General features: G+C 39.7%; 1 protein-coding gene across 1 annotated transcript; it reads right to left on the bottom strand.

Annotated features, from left to right (window-relative positions):
• Positions 1 to 17,527: 17,527 nt before the first annotated feature.
• Psmb9 (proteasome 20S subunit beta 9) lies at positions 17,528 to 22,374 on the bottom strand. The gene is made up of 6 exons (XM_076857726.1): positions 22,249 to 22,374; positions 20,230 to 20,297; positions 19,347 to 19,478; positions 18,634 to 18,763; positions 18,267 to 18,408; positions 17,528 to 17,706 (listed from the first exon to the last, which is right to left on the bottom strand). The coding sequence occupies exons 1-6, from the start codon at positions 22,306 to 22,308 to the stop codon at positions 17,579 to 17,581; spliced, it is 660 nt and encodes a 219-aa protein (XP_076713841.1). The 5' UTR covers positions 22,309 to 22,374; the 3' UTR covers positions 17,528 to 17,578.
• Between the last annotated feature and the right edge of the window lie 338 nt (positions 22,375 to 22,712).

The following is a 22,712-nucleotide window of genomic DNA, read 5'->3' on the forward strand; positions in this document are numbered from 1 at the left end:
TTTTTTTTTTTTTAATGTATGTACTCTTGTCCATATTAACTTTTGGCAAATCTCAAATTAAGGTGGTAAATTCAATGTGATATGTACATTAGTGCATTACACTGATAAAGTTCATTTTTTTAGAGCTAAAATTGAGAGTTTTGTCATTCAATTATATGTATATTTCTGCATGTTTAAAATACACATAGTCCTATCTGTATAGCTCTGTGGTAGAATAGTTGTTTAGCATACATGAAGCCTTAGGTTCAATCCCCACCCCCACAAAAGAACATAAACAAAAACAACAAAAAAAGCCTACAAAACAATGAATTAAAGTCAATAAGAAAAAAGAAAGAAAGGAAAAGAAAGAGAAGGGAATCTGTCCTTCAAAATTGGTCTTGGAATATTCAGTGTATTCTTAGAGGTAGAAAAGTTTTTTTTTTTCTTTTAGTGGAATCTGCTCAGTTAAGCAGAACTTTCTTATTAGAACACTCTTTCGATATCTTGATAACTTTTAGTGCTTTGTGATCATATTTCTGTTCTTAAATAATTTAAAAAACACATAGCTGGGCACAGTGGCTCATGCCTGCAATCCCAGGTATTCAGGAGGCTGAGGCAAGAGGATCAAGAGTTCAAAGCCAGCCTCAGCAACCTAGTGAGACTGTGTCTCTAAATAAAAAGTAAAAAGGGCTGGGGATGTGGCTCAATGGTTAAGTGCCCCTGGGGCCAATCTCTGGTATCATATAAATAGATAGATCGATAGATAAATAGACAGATAGATAGATGGATAAATCCACAACATCAACCAGAAACTTTTCTTCTGAGAACTCAAAACTTCTGATAATTATCAATACCTTGTTTATGTTTATTTTAAAATGCATTATTCTTACTCTGATTATTGAGATAGCAAAATATTACAATTGCTCACTCTCATGTACCTGTGCTCTTATCATAATTAAGTGACTTTTTCCCTCTGAGAATTCCTTTTTTGTTGTTGCCTTCCTCAAACCCATGTCCTGAACCAAAACACTAAAACTGTCAAGTTTACACTCCCAAATCTTGGCTTTTCCTCATTAGGTGGCACCTGCCCACTTGACCACTAGGTGGCACTAAAAACCTAGTCTTTTGCTTTATAAACCAAAGGAGGCTGGAAGCAAATTAGGTGTGTTTGGCGGTGATTCGTGTATTTTTAAATTAATTCTATACTATTAAAAGAGCTATCCTGTATATCAAACCCAACACACAATGTGAAAAAAAGCTTGACAAAAACAGGAGTTCAACTTTCTTGTATTAAATTTTTTTTGAGGTAAAAATAATATTAATGTATATTTAGTGACTGCATACCTTTCAGAAGAGTAAAAGGGCATGTCTGGCATGGTGGCTGTGAATACATTTATTTTTAGGAAGATTTTATTTCTTGGTTTAGAGCATTCTGGTCAACTGATAGGAATCTTAATGCATTTGTAGGATGGGTTAGAAGATTATGGAAAGTGGTCAATGCCCTCCTTGTAGATACTGTGCTCTGACTTTTGGAATAAGGACTAGTAAGTCTTTGAGAAATAATGACCCTTGGAAGATTCTGTTTTTCTGTTCTGCTGTTGCTGGTAACTATGAGAAATTTAACAGAGCCATCTGGTCCTGCCTTAAACAGATGCTTTCTGCTTTCCCCTTATGCTTGCCTGAAGATTTCTGCTATGAGCTAGTCATCAAAAATTGGGTTTTACGAGAGAAATAACAGAAAAGGGAAACCTCAGAGGTGCATGACTCTTGATATTGTGGAGAATACACACACATATATGTATATTTATTCTATTTTCTGATGAGCATAAGAAAACCTGTATTTTTTTCTTTTATTTATCTATAACTCTCAGCTTTAGCCTATGCTTGTGGAAATTAAGCCAAATGTTCTTGAATGGTATCTTGTTCCTATGGACCCAGTTTTTCTGGAAAAATATCCTATAATAAATCTTAATGTAGATTACGAGGTCTATTGATTACTTAGGAGAAATTAAGCATGATTATGGACCTTATTAATTGGAATTCTGACAAATGCTTTTAAAATATTTTAAGGTTAGGAAAATCTTTGCTATCCTTTGTTAAAGAGCATAGAGTGAAATTTTGCTTTTCATAATCACCATACATCTATAAACTATGAAACATTTTATAGATAGCATCATTGATAGAATTTATGATGATTTTTCTATAGAAAATTTGATACATAGTTATTTTCTGAAAATATGCAAAGTGCCTTTTATGGGTTACTTTGTTTTTACAAAAAATGTAGTAACATGCAATGTTTCAGTGATCCTGAGAGCCACAAATTTGGAGCCCTGAGATACCAGAACTGTTACATTTAAAGAAATCTCATTTACTTGGGCATTAAATTATTAAAGAGCAAAGACTGTAGTTCATATGTGGAAACAAGGCTTACAAAGTCCTCCTAGGTACTGGTTTATAGGAGTCCCCACCTGATAGGTGGAAAAAACTTACTTTTGATAAGCCAGGATCACTGGTGAATTTTGGGAAACTCAGAGAAATAGGATTTCCTCCATAGATAGGGACTATGTATTGTCCTTAAAGCAAAGGAGAACAGTAAAACAACATGTCCCTGAAGGTCTCCTTTTTGTTTCCAAAAACCTACCCAAGTTAAGGGAACAATGAAAGCAGGCTTGGGTTAGAAAATTCAGATACATATTATCTTGAAGGACACTGGTTTTCTGTTGGGCACACCGGAAACTAGGGCAAGTTAGTATTATCTGCAAAAAGCTACTTTCTGGCATGTACACCAGGACACCTGCTCCTGGGGATGCTGGTCCTACAAGCAAGCTAATGCTGGAGATGTCCCTGCTTCTGTACCTTAATATATAAAACCCCTCTTTAGGAGTGGGGACAGGTGTGGAACTGAGGGCATTGTGGAACAGACATGTGTTGCTCATCCAGCTGGTGAGGGAGGACAAAACACCGTGAGGGAGAGGAGGCACTACATGGCACAGTACCCTGAGTGACTGATGGAGGTGCGATCTGCCTGTCGCCCTGAACTTCTCTGCTGTCTATAAGCACTTCTTTGGCCTGTCTGCAATCTACCCCATTGGGACATCTGGGCTGTGGGTGAGACAGACTACAAGCAAAACTCTGAAGAGATGAGTCAGGGGAGGTTTCTCAGAATAAATGAGTTGATGAGTGGGGGTAAAAACATACCTAATGGTTGGGGATATAGCTCAGTTGGTAGAGTGCTTGCCCAGCACCACACACACACACACACACACACACACACACACCATACCTTGTGGGCTGGGGGTGAGGCTCAGAGGTAGAAGGTGTGGTTAGCTTGCAGGAGGCTCTGGGTTCCATCTCCAGCATGCACACATGCAAACACACATACACACACACACACATATACACACACACACACATACACACACACAACCTGGTTAAGACTGAAGTGAGTGAAATTACTACCTTATAGGACAAAGCCTTTTAGGCAGATGTGAACTCTCTAGCCTTAATCTGATAAGATTTTTTGCTTTGTTAATTATACAACAAGGAAGTCTTTATTTCTGAATTCTAAAGCAGACCAAACTAGAAGAGATGATAAAATTAATGAAACTGAATTAGAACATTTCTGTACCTTAAGGTCAGGAATTGTGTAGGAAAAAAATGTTCCAGATTAGTAATAAGGTGAAATTGTGCCTGTTTGATTATTTAATATCATACTTGAATCTTTTCTCAATAGCCTGCCTCAACATCTGAGTGATTATAACTTGCTTAAAAGAGGCCAGCTCTATCAACCCAGCCTACACAATTAGAGGCTAATTGGTAGAGAGCTGATAAGGGATGGTGGCTTTTGCCTTTTCTCTGTAGAGAAGATAACATGGAGGTTGGGATTTTATTACCCTGTAGTACATTAACCATGCTGAATGGCTAGCAGCGGTTTTTCCTGTTTTTCATCCATCTCTGTTTTCTAGATACTCTTTGAATCAAGTGTCTTACATTCTTCCTGGTTCCTCATTAATAATTTTGATAAAACTTTGAAAAGTCTAGTAAACACATCTGTTTCAGAATTAGGCATTTGGAAAGGAAGTGCTAGAACAACGGATGGGAGGCTCCTTTTGTGAAGTGGGAAGTCCCAAACCACACACAGAACGAGGGTGCTGAACCTCCTCAGTGCTGGGGGCCCCAGGGGCTTGAGATGCTGCTGCTTCTTCTGTTGGGAACTGTGCAGTTACTTGCAGCCACTACTGCAGGCACCAGCTAAACCACTTCTGTTCCAGGAACTTCGTCTTTTTACCATCGCTTCTGCAAAAGCCAGTTGCTGCTTCTTTTTTTCCATTGGCCTTTGCCAGCAAAATGAATACAGGTTGGATGCTTTTTCCTCCTGTTGCTTCCTTTTGAATTGAAGTCTCAGGTGGATGAATTTGATTGATGGGACTCAGTTCCTGTATTTTTGTCCTAACTTCAAAAAGGATTTGGGAACGTGATTTTTTCTGATTTCTACCCTAGAGGGGTAGGATTCATAAGGTAGGAGCTACTTCAGAGGACTCTAATGGTGTCCAAATTTGACAGACACCCAAGAGATATAATCAGAGTCCATACCCCAAACACTGTGAGTGCTGGGTGAAGTGTTGGGCTGCCATGAAAAGGCAGTTTGGCTCATGGGCTGTGTCAGTGGTTCTTAGAGGTCTGGTAATTCACAGACTCACAAGAGAGGATAAAATAATTTTTTTTTCTTTAGTCTGAAGCCATTAAGTTTGGGGGTGGTTTGCTAATAGCCATAGACAACTGAAATGAACAGTATGCTTTTTGTGTATGTATCTGGCTTTTTCACTTGATATTATTATTATTATTATTATTATTATTATTATTATTATTATTATTTTGTTACTGGGGATTGAACCCAGGGGTGATTTACCATTGATTCACATTCCCAGACTATTCTATTTTTCATTTTGAGACAGGGTCTCACTAAGTTGCTGAGGCTGGTTTTGAACTCAAAATCCTCCTGCCTCAGCCTCCTGAGTTGCTGGGATTACAGGCATGTGCCACTGGTGCTTGGCACTCAATATTATTTCTGACAGAGTCATCCGTGTTGTATTATTATCAGTTGTTTCTTAATTTTTAATTGCTTATGTAGTATTCTGTTGTATGAATAAGCAACATTTTATTTATCCATTTATTGTTGATGAACTATTTTGTGAAACCATTTCAGGGTAATTTATGGACAGTATGACATTTCACCCCTAAATGTTTTGTCATGTACATTTTAAGAACATGGACATTTCTCCTGCGTAATCACAATACCATCATCACTCCATCATCAGATAAACTTGATACAATATTACCAAACACATAGACCTATTAAAATTGCCCCTATTGCATCAGTAATGCCCCATAGAAAATTTTTGCTTTTGGCCTCATTTATTAGACAGCAGCAGATAATACCAGAGTCTCCTTCGCTAGTGGGATATTCATGGAGGGGTTTGGTGATTCATGGTCCTCAGACTTCTCTGGATCCGCTCCTGTGCTCTCAGTTCATATCTCAGGATCCAGACCCTACCCAGCAGTGGCTGTACCTTAGCATCAGGGCCCCTGTGGAGTTTCGCAGCCAACAGTAGACCCTGGGCTGGCCCTCGTCCTTGTCTGTGCCGCATTGAGGATAAAAATATCCCCTTAAGATGACCACAGACACTTCTAAACTTTTCATTCATGTCTCAAGTTGGATTAAAAGCTTTCAATTTATTCTTTCTCCTCTCTGTGCTCTCTAGGGGAGTCAGAAGCAGCCAGCCTGTGATGGTTGGGACAGAAACCTCAACTGAGTCACCCAGAGTTTGTCTGGTACCATTCTATCTTGTCACAGGTCTCCTTGGATGGGAGGCCAATCTGACACTTCACGGATGACCGTAGCAGTTCACTTAATCAACACTCCTGCCACATTTACCTTAAAGTTTCACTTTGTGCCCCTGATGGCTAATTTTATGGGTTGACTTGGCCAGCGCATGGTACCCATTTGTTTGCTACCAGTCTAGATGTCGCTGTGAAGGTATTTTTTTTTAAGATAAATTCAACATTTAAATCAGTACATTTTTGGTAAAGCAGATTACCCTCCACAATGTAGGTGGGTCTTCCAATTAGTTGAAGGCCTTAAGAAAGACTGACGTTCTCCAAGGAACAAGGAACTAACTCTACCTCCACACACCATTCAGGCTTCAGCTGCAACATCTATTCCTCCTTGGGTCTTCAGCCTGCCCAGTAGATTCTGAACTTGCCAGTCTCCATAGACACATGAGCCAATTCCTTAAAATAAATCTTTCTAGGGCTGGGGGCATAGCTTCAGGAGAGAGCACTTGCCTGGCATGTGCAAGGGCCCGGGTTCGATACTAATCAATGCAAACAAAACCCAAAGCATCTCTCAATCTATTCATTTTATTGGTTCTGTTTCTCCTGACAAATACAAGCCATTTTATAGAGAATGGAATCTCTATATTTTATCTCTGCATTTTTGAGAGCATACATTCTGTATTACACATACTATACATGGAACTCTGTCATGTTCCTTGTTGGGTAAAGTTGAATATTATGAGCCAGTTTCCAATGCTTCTGCGTAAGTCCAGTGAGTGAAAATGTTTTTCTTTTCACAATATACATCCATAGCCTGCAGACTCAAGAATTTAAGGAGGACCAAAACAAATCCATATATTCTAGCTTGTTATATAAAGTAAAACATGTTTTTTACATTCCAAAAGATTTATAATAATCTCCCCTGACCCCACAAATGCACTGTGGAGAGAGGCAAATGTAGGAATGAATATAAGAATCATTCTTTCTTTTTTTTTTAAAGTATTTTTTGTTGTAGATGGACACAATACCTTTTTTATTTACTTATTATGTGGTGCTGAGGATTGAACCCAGTGCCTCACACATGCTAGGCAAGCACACTACCACTGAGCTACAACCCCAACCCTGTAAGAATCATTCTTCTTCTTCTTTTTTTTAAACAACTTTATTTTTTTTTTAAGAAAGAGAGAGAGAGAGAGAGCGAGAGAGAGAGAGAGAGAGAGAGAGAGAGAGAGAGAGAGAGAACTTTTTAATATTTATTTTTTAGTTGTTGGCGGACACAGCATCTTTGTTTGTATGTGGTGTTGAAGATCGAACCCGGGACACAGGCATGCCAGGCGAGCGCGCTATGCTTGAGCCACATCCCCAGCCCTAAATAACTTTATTTTGTGTATTTATTTTTTTATGTGGTGTTGAGGATCCAGTTCAGTACCTCACATATATGAGGCAAGCTCTCTACCACTTAGCTAAAATCCCAGCCTGAATCATTCTTAGTTCTTACCTTCCCTTTCTAAATCTTGATCTTCAATTAACTGCTTTGTTTCCTGTTTATTTAGTTTTATGGGAAAAATGGGGAAATTAGCTAATATTTGTCATGAAAATACAAGGAAAATTGCTCTCAGAACTATGATTTTCTTTGAGTTGTTGATTTCATTTTAACCTCAGATGCAAATGGTGGAATTAATTCTATTCCTCAGTTAATTGTACATGGTCATCATCAGTCTATATAAAATCTCCTCTGTATTCATTATAATTTATTTCATTTCCTACTTCCAATTTCTTTCCTCTCACTAAAGACAATCATTATAATGTGCCTTATGTATATTTCTTTGTTATATGTATTCTTGCAAGATTTAGATTGTTTGTGTGTGTGTGTGTGATTTTAACTGAGCAGTTTTGTGCTAAAAGCTCATTCTATTGTTTCCCTAGCTTTGTGTTTTCTAGATCCATCCATGTCACTATGGATGCATTTAATGCGGTGCTCTTGGCTTCTTCCTGGTGCTCCAGGGTGGCCATTCACACCTTTCTCCTGCCTTCTCTCTGGTAGACATGAGGATTATCTGCATCTCCTGACACCACAAGGTGTTTAAAATAGCTGCCTTACAGTAGGAGAGGTCTCCTTGTGGACACATATAATAGGAGATGTGGGCATGTTCCCAGGAGTGAGGTTATTGATCATAGGGTGTTCATGCACATAATGTGATCAAGAATCAGAAAATTCTCCCCAAAATGGCTACACCAGTTCATATTTTTACTAGCAGTGTGAGGGGCTTCTCTTAGCCCTATTTCCTCATCAACATTTGGCATCATCTTGACAACGCTTTCCAGTCTAATAGGTAAGAGTTTGTCTTTTGGTGCATTTATCTCTAGGGGTTGCTAACTTTTTAATTACTGATTTCCAGTAGTTCATTGTATATTCTGGATATTATCCCTGGTTTTATTTAATTATTAATTGCAGTGCTGGGGATTGAACCCAGGGCCTTGTACATGATAGGTAAATGCACTAGCAGTGAGCCACATCCCCAAACCCCTGGTTGGTTTTAGATAATGCAAATACCCTTTCTCATTCTCTTTTTTGTAAGTGCTGTCCCCTTCATTAATTTTTTTTAAAATTTTAATTTAATTAAATAATAAAATATTTCCAATTATGGTTTTTGAAGTTTTTTATTTTTGAATAAGTTCTTTGCTACTAATCACGAAGATAATTTTTTCCATTTTATTCTATAAAAGTTTCACATTTCTCTTTTCACTTCAACCTGCCTGTAGTCTGTTATTGTATGTGGCATTACGTCAGGATCTGGTTTTATATTTCTTTATATAGTAAACTTTGTTTTGAATAACATCTGTTACAATCCCTAGTTTCTCTATTAATTTGTGGTGCCAAGTTAATGCATATTAGATTTCCATAAATCTATGGGTTTATCTTTCAGCTATTTCTATACCTCATTTCCATATCTCTGTTCCCTTGTCAATTTATTTTAAAAATGACTATTAGATTTATAATAAGTCTTTTTCCCAGTTAGTTCCATTGAAGGTCTTAGTATTTCTTTAGATGAGTCTCTCCTTTATATTATTCTTTTCTGAAGGTTTGCTTAGCTATTTGATGGTTTTATTCTATCATATACATTTTATTTTATTATTTTAATTCTATCATATATATTTTAAAGTAAATTTATAAGTTTCTTCAAAAAGGTCAAGTGGAGTTTCAAATGAAATTAAATTCAAGACTAATGGGGGGGGGGCAATTGATACCTTTTTAAGATTATGATCCTACCCAAGAACACAAAATGGCTGTTATTTAAAATCATATTCAATAACTTCTTAGGGTTTTAAATTTTTCTATAAATTCTCAATTAAGTTAATCACTACATGCTTTATAAGTTTTTTTGTTTATGGTGCATGCTTCCTGATTTTATTGTATTTCTTATTAGTTGTTCTGGTGTATTGAAATGCTATTAATTTTATAGCTGAAAATCTTGATAAATTCTTTTGTTATTTTAATAATTTGTTGCTTATGTTTTTTTCAGCCTGCATTATATCTGCTGTGCAGTGATCTGTGGATGGACTACATGTGATGGAATTGATGGTCTCCCTCTACCATTGATGTTACAGGATTTTTAAAAAAAATGTTTTTCTAGTTGTTGATAGACCTTTATTTTATTTCTTTATATGTGGTGCTGAGAATTGAACTCAGTGCCTCACACATGCCAGGCAAGTGTGCTACCACTGAGCCCCAGCCCCAGTCCCGGATTTTTTTTTTTTTTTTTAAGACATCATTATAAACAAAAAGTTAGGGCTTGCTGGTTAGAATGAGAACCAGTCAAGGAAAAGTAAATTCTTCTGTCCCCAAAGGGCATTAACTAGGTCTGCTTTCAAGTGCATCAGACAGTACATGTATAGGAAGCACAGTATCAGTGTTTGGTTTTTCATGTGTGTGTAAGCTTAGTTATTAGTCTCCATCGGATACAGTCAGCTATTACTCAGACAAATGTGGTGCCTACTGAAACAACAGGATAGAGCTGCAGATGTTCAGTAAGGCTAGGAAAATATTTGCCCATTTAGCTGAGTTTGGTTTTTAATGGCTATAGTAACTAATTGAGGCAACTCTGGGGCATGTGCTATGAAAAATTCTATTCCTTTTCTTTTTTTAAAAAATATTTATTTTTTAGTTGGAGTTGTACACAATTTCTTTCTTTCCTTCTTTCTTTCTTTCTTTCTTTCTTTCTTTTTCTTGTGCTGAGGATCGAACCTAGGGCCTCGCACATGCTAGGTAAGCACTTTGCGGCTGAGCTACAGCCCCAGCCCCGAGAAAAATTCTATTTCTTATTAAAGAACAACTTAATAGTAGATGAGTATTTCAGCAGTTGACTAATGTTTGAAATTATTTTTTTTCTAAGAATTTTTTATAACCTTCCCAAAATAATGATGTTTATAGTTACTATAAGCTTTGGAAGTCCATAATAAATAAATAAATGAAAGACTGCCTTCCTTTTAGGAAAAAAAAATGCAGTTTTCTGGCCACGAGGACATAGTACAGTTCACTTAAATGTTGACATGATTTATAGTCAGTCTCCTTTTCTCTTATGCAAAAGGTGCATAGTAAACCATGTTTTTTAAATAGTTGTTCTTAAAATTTCAGTCTTATAAAGTTAGTAATAGAGTTTTATTTAAAGGCCTTAGTTATTATTATTTTTTTAATAAGTTCTTGAACTTAAAGCAGGCATTTGGAATAGCTGCCGCAATTGTAGTCCTGTGTGTGATTTTTATTAAGTTGACACGTTCAATCTAAAGATTGTTCTATTAAAGTTTGATCTTTTCTTATGCTCAGGATGAGTTTGTGAATCACAAAGAAAATGAAACTAGAAAAACAAGTTAGATAACAGTAACTACAGTGGTTGCTGGTGTTGAGATTATTATTAAACTATAGCTAATAATTTGGATGGCAGTATTTATCTTTGTTGGAAACTCTCATAGCTGAATCACTTAGGTATAATTTAATAGAGTTTTAGTGTAGTTAATTCTTTTTTTTTTTTAAAGAGAGGAGAGAGAGAGAGAGAGAGAGAGAGAGAATTTTTTATTATTTATTTTTCAGTTTTCGGTGGACACAACATCTTTATTTTATTTTTATGTGGTGCTGAGGATGGAACCCAGGGCCCAGAGCATGCCAGGCCAGCGGGTTAACACTTGAGCCACATCCCCAGCCCTGTAGTTAATTATTAATGGGAAAATCTGAAACCTAAATTGCAGATTTAAAAGTTACTGTATAACCATTGTTTCTGTAAATAACCTTTAGTATGTAATACAACTTGAGTGAGTGCTTTGGGAAGTATTATCAAGTTCTAGTGGTTACTTTTTAGTATTGAAGTGAATTTTCAATTCTGTCCTAGATATTTTGCACTACAGTAGCCAAATCCATTCTTGTGTCCTTTTGTTGATGTGCTCTATGCTGTTGGGGAGTGCTCCTTAGTTTCCTTACCAGCTGCTACAGAAGATTATTTTACATCCCTGTAGCTATCGCCAAAGCTACAAAAAGGAAAAGCTATATTTGTATGCAACACTAACCCTTTGATTTCTTTTTTTTTAAACATTTATTTTTTAGTTGTAGGTGGACACAATACCTTTATTTTTTTATTTTTATGTGGTGTTGAGGATGGAACACAGTGCCTCACACATGCTAGGCAAACGCTCTACCTCTGAGCCATAACCCCAGCCCTAGCCCTTTGATTTCTAATGTATGTTTCTGCTCTCTGTGCCTTGTTATGGCTGATTTTTTGTGCTAAAAAAAGTATGTTTGGTGTTCTCCTTGTGAGAGATGAGATTGAGAGAGTGTGAGTGTGTGTTATCAAAATAAAAATGTTTATGTTTTCAACTGGGTACAGTGGCGCATGCCTGTGATCCCAGCAGCTTGGAAGGCTGAGACAGGAGGATCACAAGTTCAAAGCCAGCTCCACAACTTGATAAGGCCCTCATCAACTTAGTGAGACCTTGTCTCAAAATAAAATATAATAAAAGGTTGGGAATGTGGCTCAGTGATTAAGTACTGTTGGGTTCAATCACTACCCACCCCCCGCAATAAGATTTGATTCTTGGTTCTATAATTGTTTTCCCCAAATCATAAATATACAGTTTATCAAGTGCATTTTACTAATCAATTGAAAAAAAGCATATGACTCTAATTTTTTAAATTTATAAATATTGTGAATTATAGCAATGTATTTTATTATATTGAACCATCCTTGCAGTCCAAGGATTTTCCATTTGATTTTGATGTATTATTATTAGGTTTAATGCCATCAAACTCTGTTCACAAATAATTATTTATTTTTTCCCATCTGTACCCAAGGTTAGGTGGACCTATTATTTTCTTTCCCTGAATATTCCATATTTTGATTTGGAATCAAAACTACATTAACCTGATAAAATTAGCTGGGAACCTTTTAATCTATTGCTTTCTATTTTGTGAGAAAAGTGCTGTTATTCTGGGAGGGCACAAACCTTCAGTCCATAACATGACCATCAACATCACACTCAGTCCATAACATAACTTGTGAGAAGGAAGAAGATTGAGATAACTTGCCAGCTCCAAGCATGTATGGGTGCTCCCAGGGACCTTCTGCATTCATCACCTCCTCTGCCTCCTCTTCTTGTAAGCCTTCATTTTGGACGGCAGCTTATCCACCAAGTCTTCGAGCTGGGGGATATTCTTGGGGGACTTCCCAAGTTCACAAAGAGAACATCCATGATAGGACTCCACAAACCTATTTGGCTTCTATTGATGAGATTTGGTCCACATGACCTTTGCTAAGGTTTTGGAGCCTCCACCTGCCCCTATTCTGACTATGGTAATCGTTCTCCTGATACTTGAATGGTGGCCGCACACTCCAGATGTTGCCTGCCTGGCCTCTGGCCTCCTGGGTTCTGAATTCCTTTCCAGCAGTCACTGCACCTAAGCCCTGGAATACCCCTGGGTTGAATCTTCCTGATGGTGGCTATTCATGGCTCCACCTCTTCCTATCTTTTGCACCAACATTGCATCCAAGTGGTCATAATAAGAGATGAACAAAGTATCTGAATGATTCAGAGGTGTGTCTGTTTGTTGAATATTTGGGGTATTACAAAACAAAACAACAAAAAAATGGGTGGCGGAGAATGAAGAAGCCAGGATACTGGACATCTGAACAACAACTGGGTTTAATGATTTGAGTGTGAGGTCCCTGTTGTGGTTTGAATTGTGTCCCACCTGTAATATGTGGAATTTCTAATCCCTAGAACCTGTTGTGACCTTATTTGGAAATAGAGGTTTTGTAGATGATGGAGTTAAGATAAGGTTATATGGTGGGTCCAAATTCAAATGACTGATGAAAAAAAAGCAATAATTTGGACACAGAGACAGGCACGCACGGGAAGAAAGCCAGAGATGATAAGGCAGAGACTGAAGTGATGCTTCTAGAAACCAAGAACATCAAAGATTGTCCACAAAACACCAAAAGCCAGGAAAGAGGCCTGGAACAGATTCTACTTCTCAGCCCTCAGAAGGAACCAACCCTACCGACACTTTGATTTCCAACTTCTAACCTCTAGAACTGTGAGATAAAAACTTTATTATTTTAAGATTTTAAGTTAAGTGAAAGGGAGAGGAAGAATAAGAAGGAGGAGGAGGAGGAGGAGGAGGAGGAAGGAGGAAGGAAAGAAAAGTTATATAAGTTTTGAGCTGTGAGGCTGGGAGTTGTATGTTCCTTAATGTTTGTTAATCACTTTTTTTTTTTTTTTTATACCAGGGATTGAACCCAGGGAAGCTTAACTACTGAGCCACGTCCCCAGCCCTTTTTAGTTTTTATACTGAGACAGGGTCTTGCTAAGTTGCTGAGGCTAGCTTTGAACTTGGAATCCTCTGTCTCAGCCTTCTGAGCTGCAGGGACTGTAGGCGTGTGCCACCATACCATGACTGGTGCAATGTTACTCACTTGTAAGATCATCTGGGCATTTAAAAAAAAATCATTTATCAGAGGCCATCAACAACTTTTTCTGTATCTTCAATATTAATTGGTGTAGTTGATTTTGTATTTATTCTTGTGCTGATTTTAGTAGATTAAGTGGTTTTCTGGGAATTTATCTATCTTACCAAGGCTTTCAAATTTATTAGCATATATTTATTCAAAATACCCTTTATTATGTTTATATCTCTGTTGTACTCACAGCAATTCTCACTTTTTTGTTCTTGATTTTTATTCATTTTCTCCCCTTTATTCACAGTCTTGTTCTAACTTTGAATATTTTAAAAATATATTTTAAAAAGTAGATTTTTTTTTTCTGTACTAGGGATTGAACTCAGGGACACTCGACCACTGAGCCACATCCCCAACTCAACTAAATAAATAAAATTTTTGTATTTTATTTAGAGACAGGATCTGACTGAGTTGCTTAGCACCTTGCTTTGCTGAGATTGGCTTTGAACTCATGATCCTCCTGCTTCAGCCTCTGAGCCAATGGGACCTATCACTTTTTAATTTTTATTTTGAGACAGGATCTCAATAGGATGCTTACAGTCTTGCTAAGTTGCTGAGGCTTGGCTTTGAACTTGCAATCCTCCTTCCTCAGCCTCCCTAGCCTCTGGGATTATAGGTATGTACCACTATGCCTGGCTATAGCTTTTGTTTTGTGACTCTTCACTACTTAGTTTTTGTTTTCTATTTCATTAGTTTCTATTTTTAAAAAATTTATGTTTCTTCTTATCTCTTTAGGTTTGTTCAATTTCTATTTTCTCCCAGATTTTTTTTTTGTACCAAGGATTAAACCCAGGATCACTTTAACTACTGAGCCACATCCCCACCCCTCCCCCCAGATTTTTAAAAAATCTTTATTTTACATTTATGTGGTGCTGAGGATCGAACCCAATGCCTTGTGCGTGCTAGTCGAGTGTTCTACCACTGAGCTACAACCCCAGCCCTCCCCCCAAATTTTTGAGGAGAATTTCTTGGCCATTTATTTTTAACTTTCTTGTTCTAATAAATATATTGAAGTCATAAATGTCTTCCAAATTACTGCTGTATCAGTATTCCAAAACATGGGATAAGTAACATTTTTTTTAACCTGGTTTCAAATGAGTTCATTTTTCTCATGATTGACTTTTAAATCAATGTTATTTATCAATATTCTGTTAGATAAAAGAATTTTAGATATCATTTTGTTAACCAAGTTCTCATTCTATTGCAGAACATAGTTTCTAAAACGGAGACTTTGAAATTTACTGCAGTTTTCTTTATAGCATAATGCATATTCTATTTCAGTAAAAGTCCTGTGTGACTTAAGAAGTTATATATTTGGGATTTTTGGGTGGCTTTCAAAAATAAATCATGTGAAATCTTGTTCTAGGTTTTATTTCCTTGTTCTCTTTCTATACCCTGTGGGTCAGAGCCAACTGTATTTTATTCATTGATGGCCGGCTGGTACATATGTGTCTTGTTAAACTGGCTTTCTGGGGGAAAAAACAAGATCTGACTGATAGCACTGCTGATTTCTGTAGTGTAAATACTTCCATCATGGTCACTATCAAATTACCAATGATTAACAACTGTCTTGAGAAATTCTTTGAACTCACCATCCTTCTGCCTCAGCCTCTGAGCCAATGGGACCTAGCCCTTTTTATTTTTTGTTTTGAGACAGGTTATATTTTACAGTCTGTTCTTGCAAGCCAGTGTAAGCCAGCTCCATACCACTTTAATGTATATACACATTTTAGCCTCTAGATTCATTTATTCTCTTAACCTAATTTTCTCTTTACCCTGATTTGTACTTTTAAAAATTATGTCTGGCTGGGTATGGTGGCACACACCTGTAAGTCCAGGGGCTCAGGAGGTTGAGGCAGGAGAATCCAGAGTTTCAAGGCCAGCCTCAGCAATTTAGCGAGACCCTCACAAAACCCTGTCTCTAAAAAATAAAATTCAAAAAAGGGCTAGGGATGTGGCTCAGTAGTTAAGCACCCCTTAGTTCAATCCTACATACAATATATATACAATATATATATCTGTTATATATTGTGTATATATATATCATATATCATATCTGTCTCTAAACTGTTATAAACTCTTTTTGGAATGAAGGGTAGGGATATAAGAGCAGTTAGTTGGCCAATAAAAAAAAATCAAGCCTTCCAGTTTTAATAGGTTTCAATCTTGGTTCAGTTCTCAGTCTCACTATGCTGCTTAGGGTGTGTCACACGGGTAAGTCCCTGGCTTGTGCAGCTCAAGGGTAACTGAGCAATCACAAGGGTTCAGACCTGGAATCAGGGAATCCCCAGCCTCAGGGGTCTTTTCTGGAGATTCCCCTACACTCTCCTGTCCATAGGGGCCCTTTTTCTTACTTCCTCTAGTATTTGTTTGGAGACTTGGCATTTGTGCTATGCTCTAGTGCACTTCTGTACTGAATGACTTCAGGGCAAAGGGGGGTGGGGAGGAAAGGCCTTGAACATGGCCTTTGAGTTCTGACTCTCTTCACAACCCACCTGCTCTTGTTTACTTTCAGACTCCTCAAGTACTTGCTTTTTGTATCCTGTACAGAGTTTCTAGTTGTGATCACCGGGAGAGAGAGGCTCTTAAACTATTATTTTTAAAATTCAAAATAAATAGCAAGGAGGCTTTTATTATTTTAGATTTTCCCCACACTCCTAAGGGTATGTGATTGTCTCTGAGTAGTCTGAATTCAGGTTTAGCCTGAGATGCTACTTATATTTCCTTTGAATGGACCTCTTAAGGGATCATTTTTTTTTTTAAAGAGAGGAGAGAGAGAGAGAAAGAGAGAATTTTTTTTTTAATATTTATTTTTCAGTTTTCGGTGGACACAACATCTTTATTTTATTTTATGTGGTACTGAGGATCGAACCCAGCACCCAGCGCATGCCAGGCGAGCGCATTACCAGTTGAGCCACATCCCCAGTCCAAGGGATCATTTTTTAAAAAAATATATTTTCTTTAGTTGTAGATGGACACAATACCTTTATTTTACTTATTTATTTGCTTTTTAAATGTGGTGCTGAGGATCGAACCCAGTGCCTCACACAAGCCAGACGAGTGCTTTACAACTGAGCCATAATCCCAGTCCCCAAGGGATCACTTATTAGCAAAATGTCATTGGATGCTGCAGAAAGAAAACACTCACCACTTTCTGGTATAGAGAAGAAAAGGAGAGCTCTCTGAAGGGAAATAAGTTGCCCTGTCACTCAGGAAGTGCAGGCAAAGATAGTACCAGAACTCAGCTGTGTTTAACCCAGTTACTCAAACATCTGTAACAATTTCCTAAGTGTCAACAGACAAACTTGAGGGTTAATTTTTGCACCCTTATCTCTTAAGCCTTGGAATGAGTTGTTTTATTATTATTATTATTATTATTGCTTTTATTATTATTATTATTATTATTATTATTATTATGTGTGTGTGTTAGGGATTGAATCCAGGGCATGTGCTCTGCCACTGAGCCACATCCAGCAGCCCTATGAGATTTTTAAAAATTATCTATAATGTTTAAAAATCACTGAGTACATGATGACCTATCACATATAGGTTCCCTCCTATTTCTAGTATTCTCCTGTCTCCTTTCTCTAGGAAAGATGTTTCATATCTGAGACAAGAATAAAAAGGATATGCTGACATCTGGGAGGGAAGAAGCCCCCTCTCCTAATATTCACCTCTCTGACACCCATTCCCCATTCACCACACTGGCCTCTGGTCCTGTAGAGTTTATTAAAAACAAGGAAGGAAAGTCAGAGGAAGATTCACTCGTCATAGAATTTTGGCAGCTCATTCCCCAAGAGTACTCGATGATCCACACCAGCAGCGGTGATAGTGACCAGGTAGATGACACCTCCACTGGAGCCATCCCGGTTCATGGCCAGAGTGATAGCTGCAGAGGATTTCAAGTTAGAGAGAGGAGGAGAGAATGACTTAGCTTCAAAAATCTTTTCCTTCCCCTCCTGTCCACCATAGGACAACTTCCACTTTCACCTCAAAACTCCACTTCCAGAGAGGCATATTTAGTGGTGAACTGGTAAACCAGCTTCAGAAAAGCAACCAAAAAGAAGCCTTCATATGTAGCACCCACTCATGCCCATGGTTTAGATGTGGCCACTGATCAGTTTCAAACTACCAACAGATTAACAAGAAGTTCCAAACCCTGGGATATTTAACAGTCAGCCCTCATGCATTGGCACAGGCCAGCCCAGCACACCACTGGTTCCTATGAGGACCACATATCCTAGCTTGTTTTGTTCTGAACAGTTCTGATTTACCCCTATTGTCCTCAAACCCCATTCAGTTTTATATTTGTCCTTCCCAATTTTCCTTTCAAAGTATCCCAGTTTGGACATTAAATTAAGTGGCCATCTATGTTCCTGTTCCTCATAACCTACTTCCTTCCCACGTGCAGCCTCCCACCCCCAGGTTACCTCCCACATGGTTAGTTACCATCTGTGGTGAAGCGCCTGCACTCCTCAGGGGTCATGCCTGGTTTATATGCTGCATCCACATAACCGTAAATGTAAGTGCTGCCAGATCCACCAATGGCAAAGGGCTGTCGAGTCAGCATTCCTCCCAGGGTTCCATATACCTGGCGGCGGAGGTACCCTCAGGTCAGACTAAAGAATCATGGAGCCACTTGTTCCCATAGAGTCAAGCACGTCGTCTCTGCACCCTGCAGGAAAGCCCCTGTCTTTCATATCCCCAACAGTTGAGGCTGTAGTGTACTTTTTAAGAGGCAGTATCTTTGGAACTCATTGCTGGAATGACTTATGACCTCCATCTCCTGTGTAGGGGTGCCTTGGGAGGGACTCACCTGGCCCCCTTCACGTTGGTCCCAGCCAGCTACCATGAGGTGTGCCGACAAGTCTTCCCTATATTTGTAGGTGATATTCCTTATCACATTTGCAGCAGCCAGAACCAGTGGAGGTTCTTCCAGTTCCAACCTGAAGGAGATGTTAGGGAATAAGGGTTGATAACATTTTCTTAAGTCCCACCCTCCTGTGCCATTACTGTCATCCCTGCCAAGTGACACTTGAACCTACAGCTGCAATAGTTCAAACTCCAGCTTCTCTCCCTCATCTACAGAGAAACTAGAGAGCCACACCACCAATTTGTAAGGACCTTTCAGTTATTCACCCTCTTCCACTCAGCTCCACCCCTCCCACCTTGCAATGGTACAAGACTCTTTTGGCTGCAAGGGCCCTGCCCTTATGGGGAAAAGCAGATAAGCTTCACCTCAGTCCTAGGGACTTTGATTTCTCATATGGTGACTGCCTGATATTATGGTGGGCCCCACATCATCGTTTTCTTCCTAATGAGTTTTCTTAGGATAGTGATTTACAGTTTTCAAACGGCTTTCACATTTATCATTTGATTCTCCAAACAGCCATCTGGGGAGTCAGAGTAGGTACTATTTACTCCACTTTACAGATGTGGAAACTGTTCAAAGCTAATAGAAACAGAAGCTGAAACATTGCTCCTGGAACAAGATACTTCATCTGGAGTCAGGTCCCCAGGGTGTCATACCCATGCAACTCCAGCTGGTAGGCGGCCATGTCCGCAATGGCTTGGGCATCAGCAGCTGAACCAGAGAGGGCACAGTAGATGCGATGGTGTAGAGGGGACAGCTTGTCAAACACCCGGTTGACCACTGCCTCTCTGTTGGGAAACAGCCAATGGTCATTAATGTTAGAGTTGCAGGAATTTGGGGGCTAATCATTTATTGTTTCTCAAGGTTATTTGAAAAGAGAATAGCATGAAATTTAATGCTTGGATTAAAGCAGCCAACAAAAATAAAATAACCTCAGATAAAGTAACCACTCTATTAATCATTATTAATTAGACTTCTTTTCAGACTTAGATTTTACAACAAAACAAATATACGGAGTTAAGAAACATGTGCCTCATGAATTTTTCTTCCCTATTAATCATCTTGGAGGAGTTCTGTTCTACAGAACATAATGTAAGTAATACCGATCTAATCCTATATACTCATGTTGCATGTGAGAAAACTGGCTAGGAGGGGAGAAGAGACAAAGTTAAATGAAAATGTAAAAATGAGAAGTGAGATGCTTACTTGATGAAGCCATCTTGTTTATCCTTAAACACAGATGGAAGAAGACTCCTCAGAAACCTACAGCCTGTGCCACATTCAGACCCTAGTCCTTTACACTTATCGTGATACATGACAAGGACAGGCTATTTAGGCACTCAGACCCTAGATCCTCCTCCATGAATTCAGCACCCATACATCTACCCAAGGTCATATTATAGTGGATCTTTGAAAAGGTCAGCTTCATTTCCTGAAAGTTCTAACCTATCAGATTTTTTCACAAATGGGTCAGAAAAAATGTGTATTGGGGGCCATCATTAGCTTCCTTCCAAAGGTATACACCTTCATTGTACTCACCCTGCAGACACCCGGGAATCAGAACCCACCACGACACCCCCATCAAACTCCACTGCCATGATGGTTGTCTGCAGAGACACAGAGTATGAAATGTCAGAGCAGAAAGAGCCCTGATCCCTTATGCTGTAGAAGAGGAAACATTCCTGGAGAGGGAAGGTGACTAGCTCAAGGTCACACAGTAGTTCAGGCCAGAGCTAACTTCTAGCACAGGATTTTTTTCCCCCTACATCTTTCTTCTTTCTCTATTGTTTCATTCAGCTGTAGGCAAATGTCACAGCCTGGCTCTAAGACCGCACAGAAAGACCTATCTCTAAGCCCAAACTTCCCTAAGTGGAATTCTTACCACTCAAAAGAGAGGTGGGGATGAGGTTCCTAAAGGGAGAAGTGGTCCTACTGAGGGGAGGGCTGGAGGGGGGTCACTTCCATGTGCTGTGAAGAAGCCCACAAGTGAATAGTCTCCACTACCCTGTGCCTGTTGTAGGTGCAGATGTGGTACAGATCTGATAGTGCAAGTTACTGTGAACTTGGTAAACAAGGTCAGGTCTTTTGTTGATCCCAAATCCTCTACCTCCATTCTTGCTTAATCAGAAGTGAGCTCTTTAAATTTACCAGGCAATGGGAAACATCAAGGAGGTCAGTGTTTGGCATGGTCAGGAGTCAAGGTAGGAGGGAAGAAACAAGAACACATAGAAGGATTAAAAGAGGTAATCAAAGTCTTTGCAGCCAGGGGAAGAGTCTGTACTAGGAGAGTGCTGATCTCTGTCCAGATCTCTTGACTGGGTTCAAACTTGAACTGAAATTTCCAGGTCAAGAAAAGGACTAAGGAAGAGTGAAAGAGGATAAAGATATACTTTTCCAGATCTTGTTGAGTTGGAAGGAGCCTTAAAGATTCTCTGTTCATTCTAGGAAACTGAGTCACGGAGAAGAAATTACTTAGCCAAGGTCATGCAGAATTAATAGCAGACCTGGAACTAAAACCCAGGTCTAACTCCTATCCCTTGATTGGACTTCTTGTGCTTTCCACTGCTAATCTGGCAGTGAGAGAAGGAGTCCTGCCAAATGGCTAGGATGAGAAAATTTGTGCATGTGGATCTGAAGGAGGCAGGGAGAGGAGGGAAGCGGGTGTGTGATGGCGACAAGGGGGACACCAGGGCTGCTAGCCAGAATGTCAGTTCTGATTTCAATGACCACTTCCAAAATAGTTTGGACAGGTCACTTTTAGAAGTGGGCGGGTCTCCAAGCCTTACTCTGGTTCCTACGGAGCCTACCTTGAGTGCACCTTCTGACATACTGACTTATATATAAAGGGCCAGAGAACAGGAGTACTACATCTCAGAGGCCATCTCTTTATAACAAAACCACCTGAGGCCTAGAGTGGTGGCAGTCAGTGGTCAGAGAGCAGAAACCAGCCATATGCTTTCATATGCTCCAGGCACCCGGTATGGGCAAACTCCCGCAGCGGGCATGAGGGAGGTAAGGTAGGGAGCAGGGCAGCACCTGTGCCAAGCAGGAGCCTTCCGGGAAAGAGCATCACTGACTCACAGAAGGACACCTTCCTTCCTTTATTAGTGCTTGGGCTGCGAGTTACCCAGGGACAAAGTTTTGTGTAATGAATTGGTCCTTCTGCATAAATGCTCACATTTCTTTCTTCCAAGTGCTGTCCTGCTTCATTCAGGGCACCATTTCCTTATCTCTTTGCAGTCTCCAAGCTCCTCTCTTGATTTAACTCACCCCCACTGTACACACCAGAGTGAAAGCGAAAGCGCTTCAGAGCAGCTTCCCCTGACGCTACCAGCTAAGAGCCAAAGCTCCCTTTTCCAACACGGTCGCACGGAGACCCTGAACGTCTCCCTTACGAATAGGGGTACCTATGCTCATTGCGGAGTGCAAGCACTGGCTGCTCCAGGCTACCTCCCTAAACTTCTGGTTAGTTTCTCTATTCACTGCCCGGCTCTTCCAGGGTCCCCCTGTCTCCACCTCCCTGAGCCCTCTGCCAACCCTCAGACCCGGACTCATTACCCCAGTGTGGACCTCTCCGGTCCGGGAGAAGTCCCCGGTAGGTGCTCCAGCCCGCAGCATCCCAGCCAAACGCCGCGCTCCTTGCTGACTGGGGCCCTGGTTTCCAATCAGCGGCAGCGCGCTGCCTACGGCTCGCAGCCCCGCCCCCTCACTACTTCCGCCAGGGGGCGCCGGCGAGGCGTCGCGCGGGTCCTAACCTGTGCTGGGCAGATCTGCCCGGAGACAGGTGACGAAAGAGTCCCGCCAAGCGGCTGGGGTGAGAAAATTTGTGCCCGTGGACCTGAAGGAGGCCGGGAGAGGAGGGAAGTGGGGGTGTGTGTGATGGCGACAATGGGGACACTAGGGCTGCTAGCCAGAATGTCGGTTCTGATTTCAATGACCACTTCCAAAATAGTTTGGGCGGGTCGCTTTTAGAAGTGGGCGGGTCTAATGAGCGGCGGCCGCTTTCGATTTCCCTTTCCCCT

This window comes from Callospermophilus lateralis, chromosome 6, assembly GCF_048772815.1.
Source record: "Callospermophilus lateralis isolate mCalLat2 chromosome 6, mCalLat2.hap1, whole genome shotgun sequence".
Classification (NCBI taxonomy): domain Eukaryota; kingdom Metazoa; phylum Chordata; class Mammalia; order Rodentia; family Sciuridae; genus Callospermophilus; species Callospermophilus lateralis.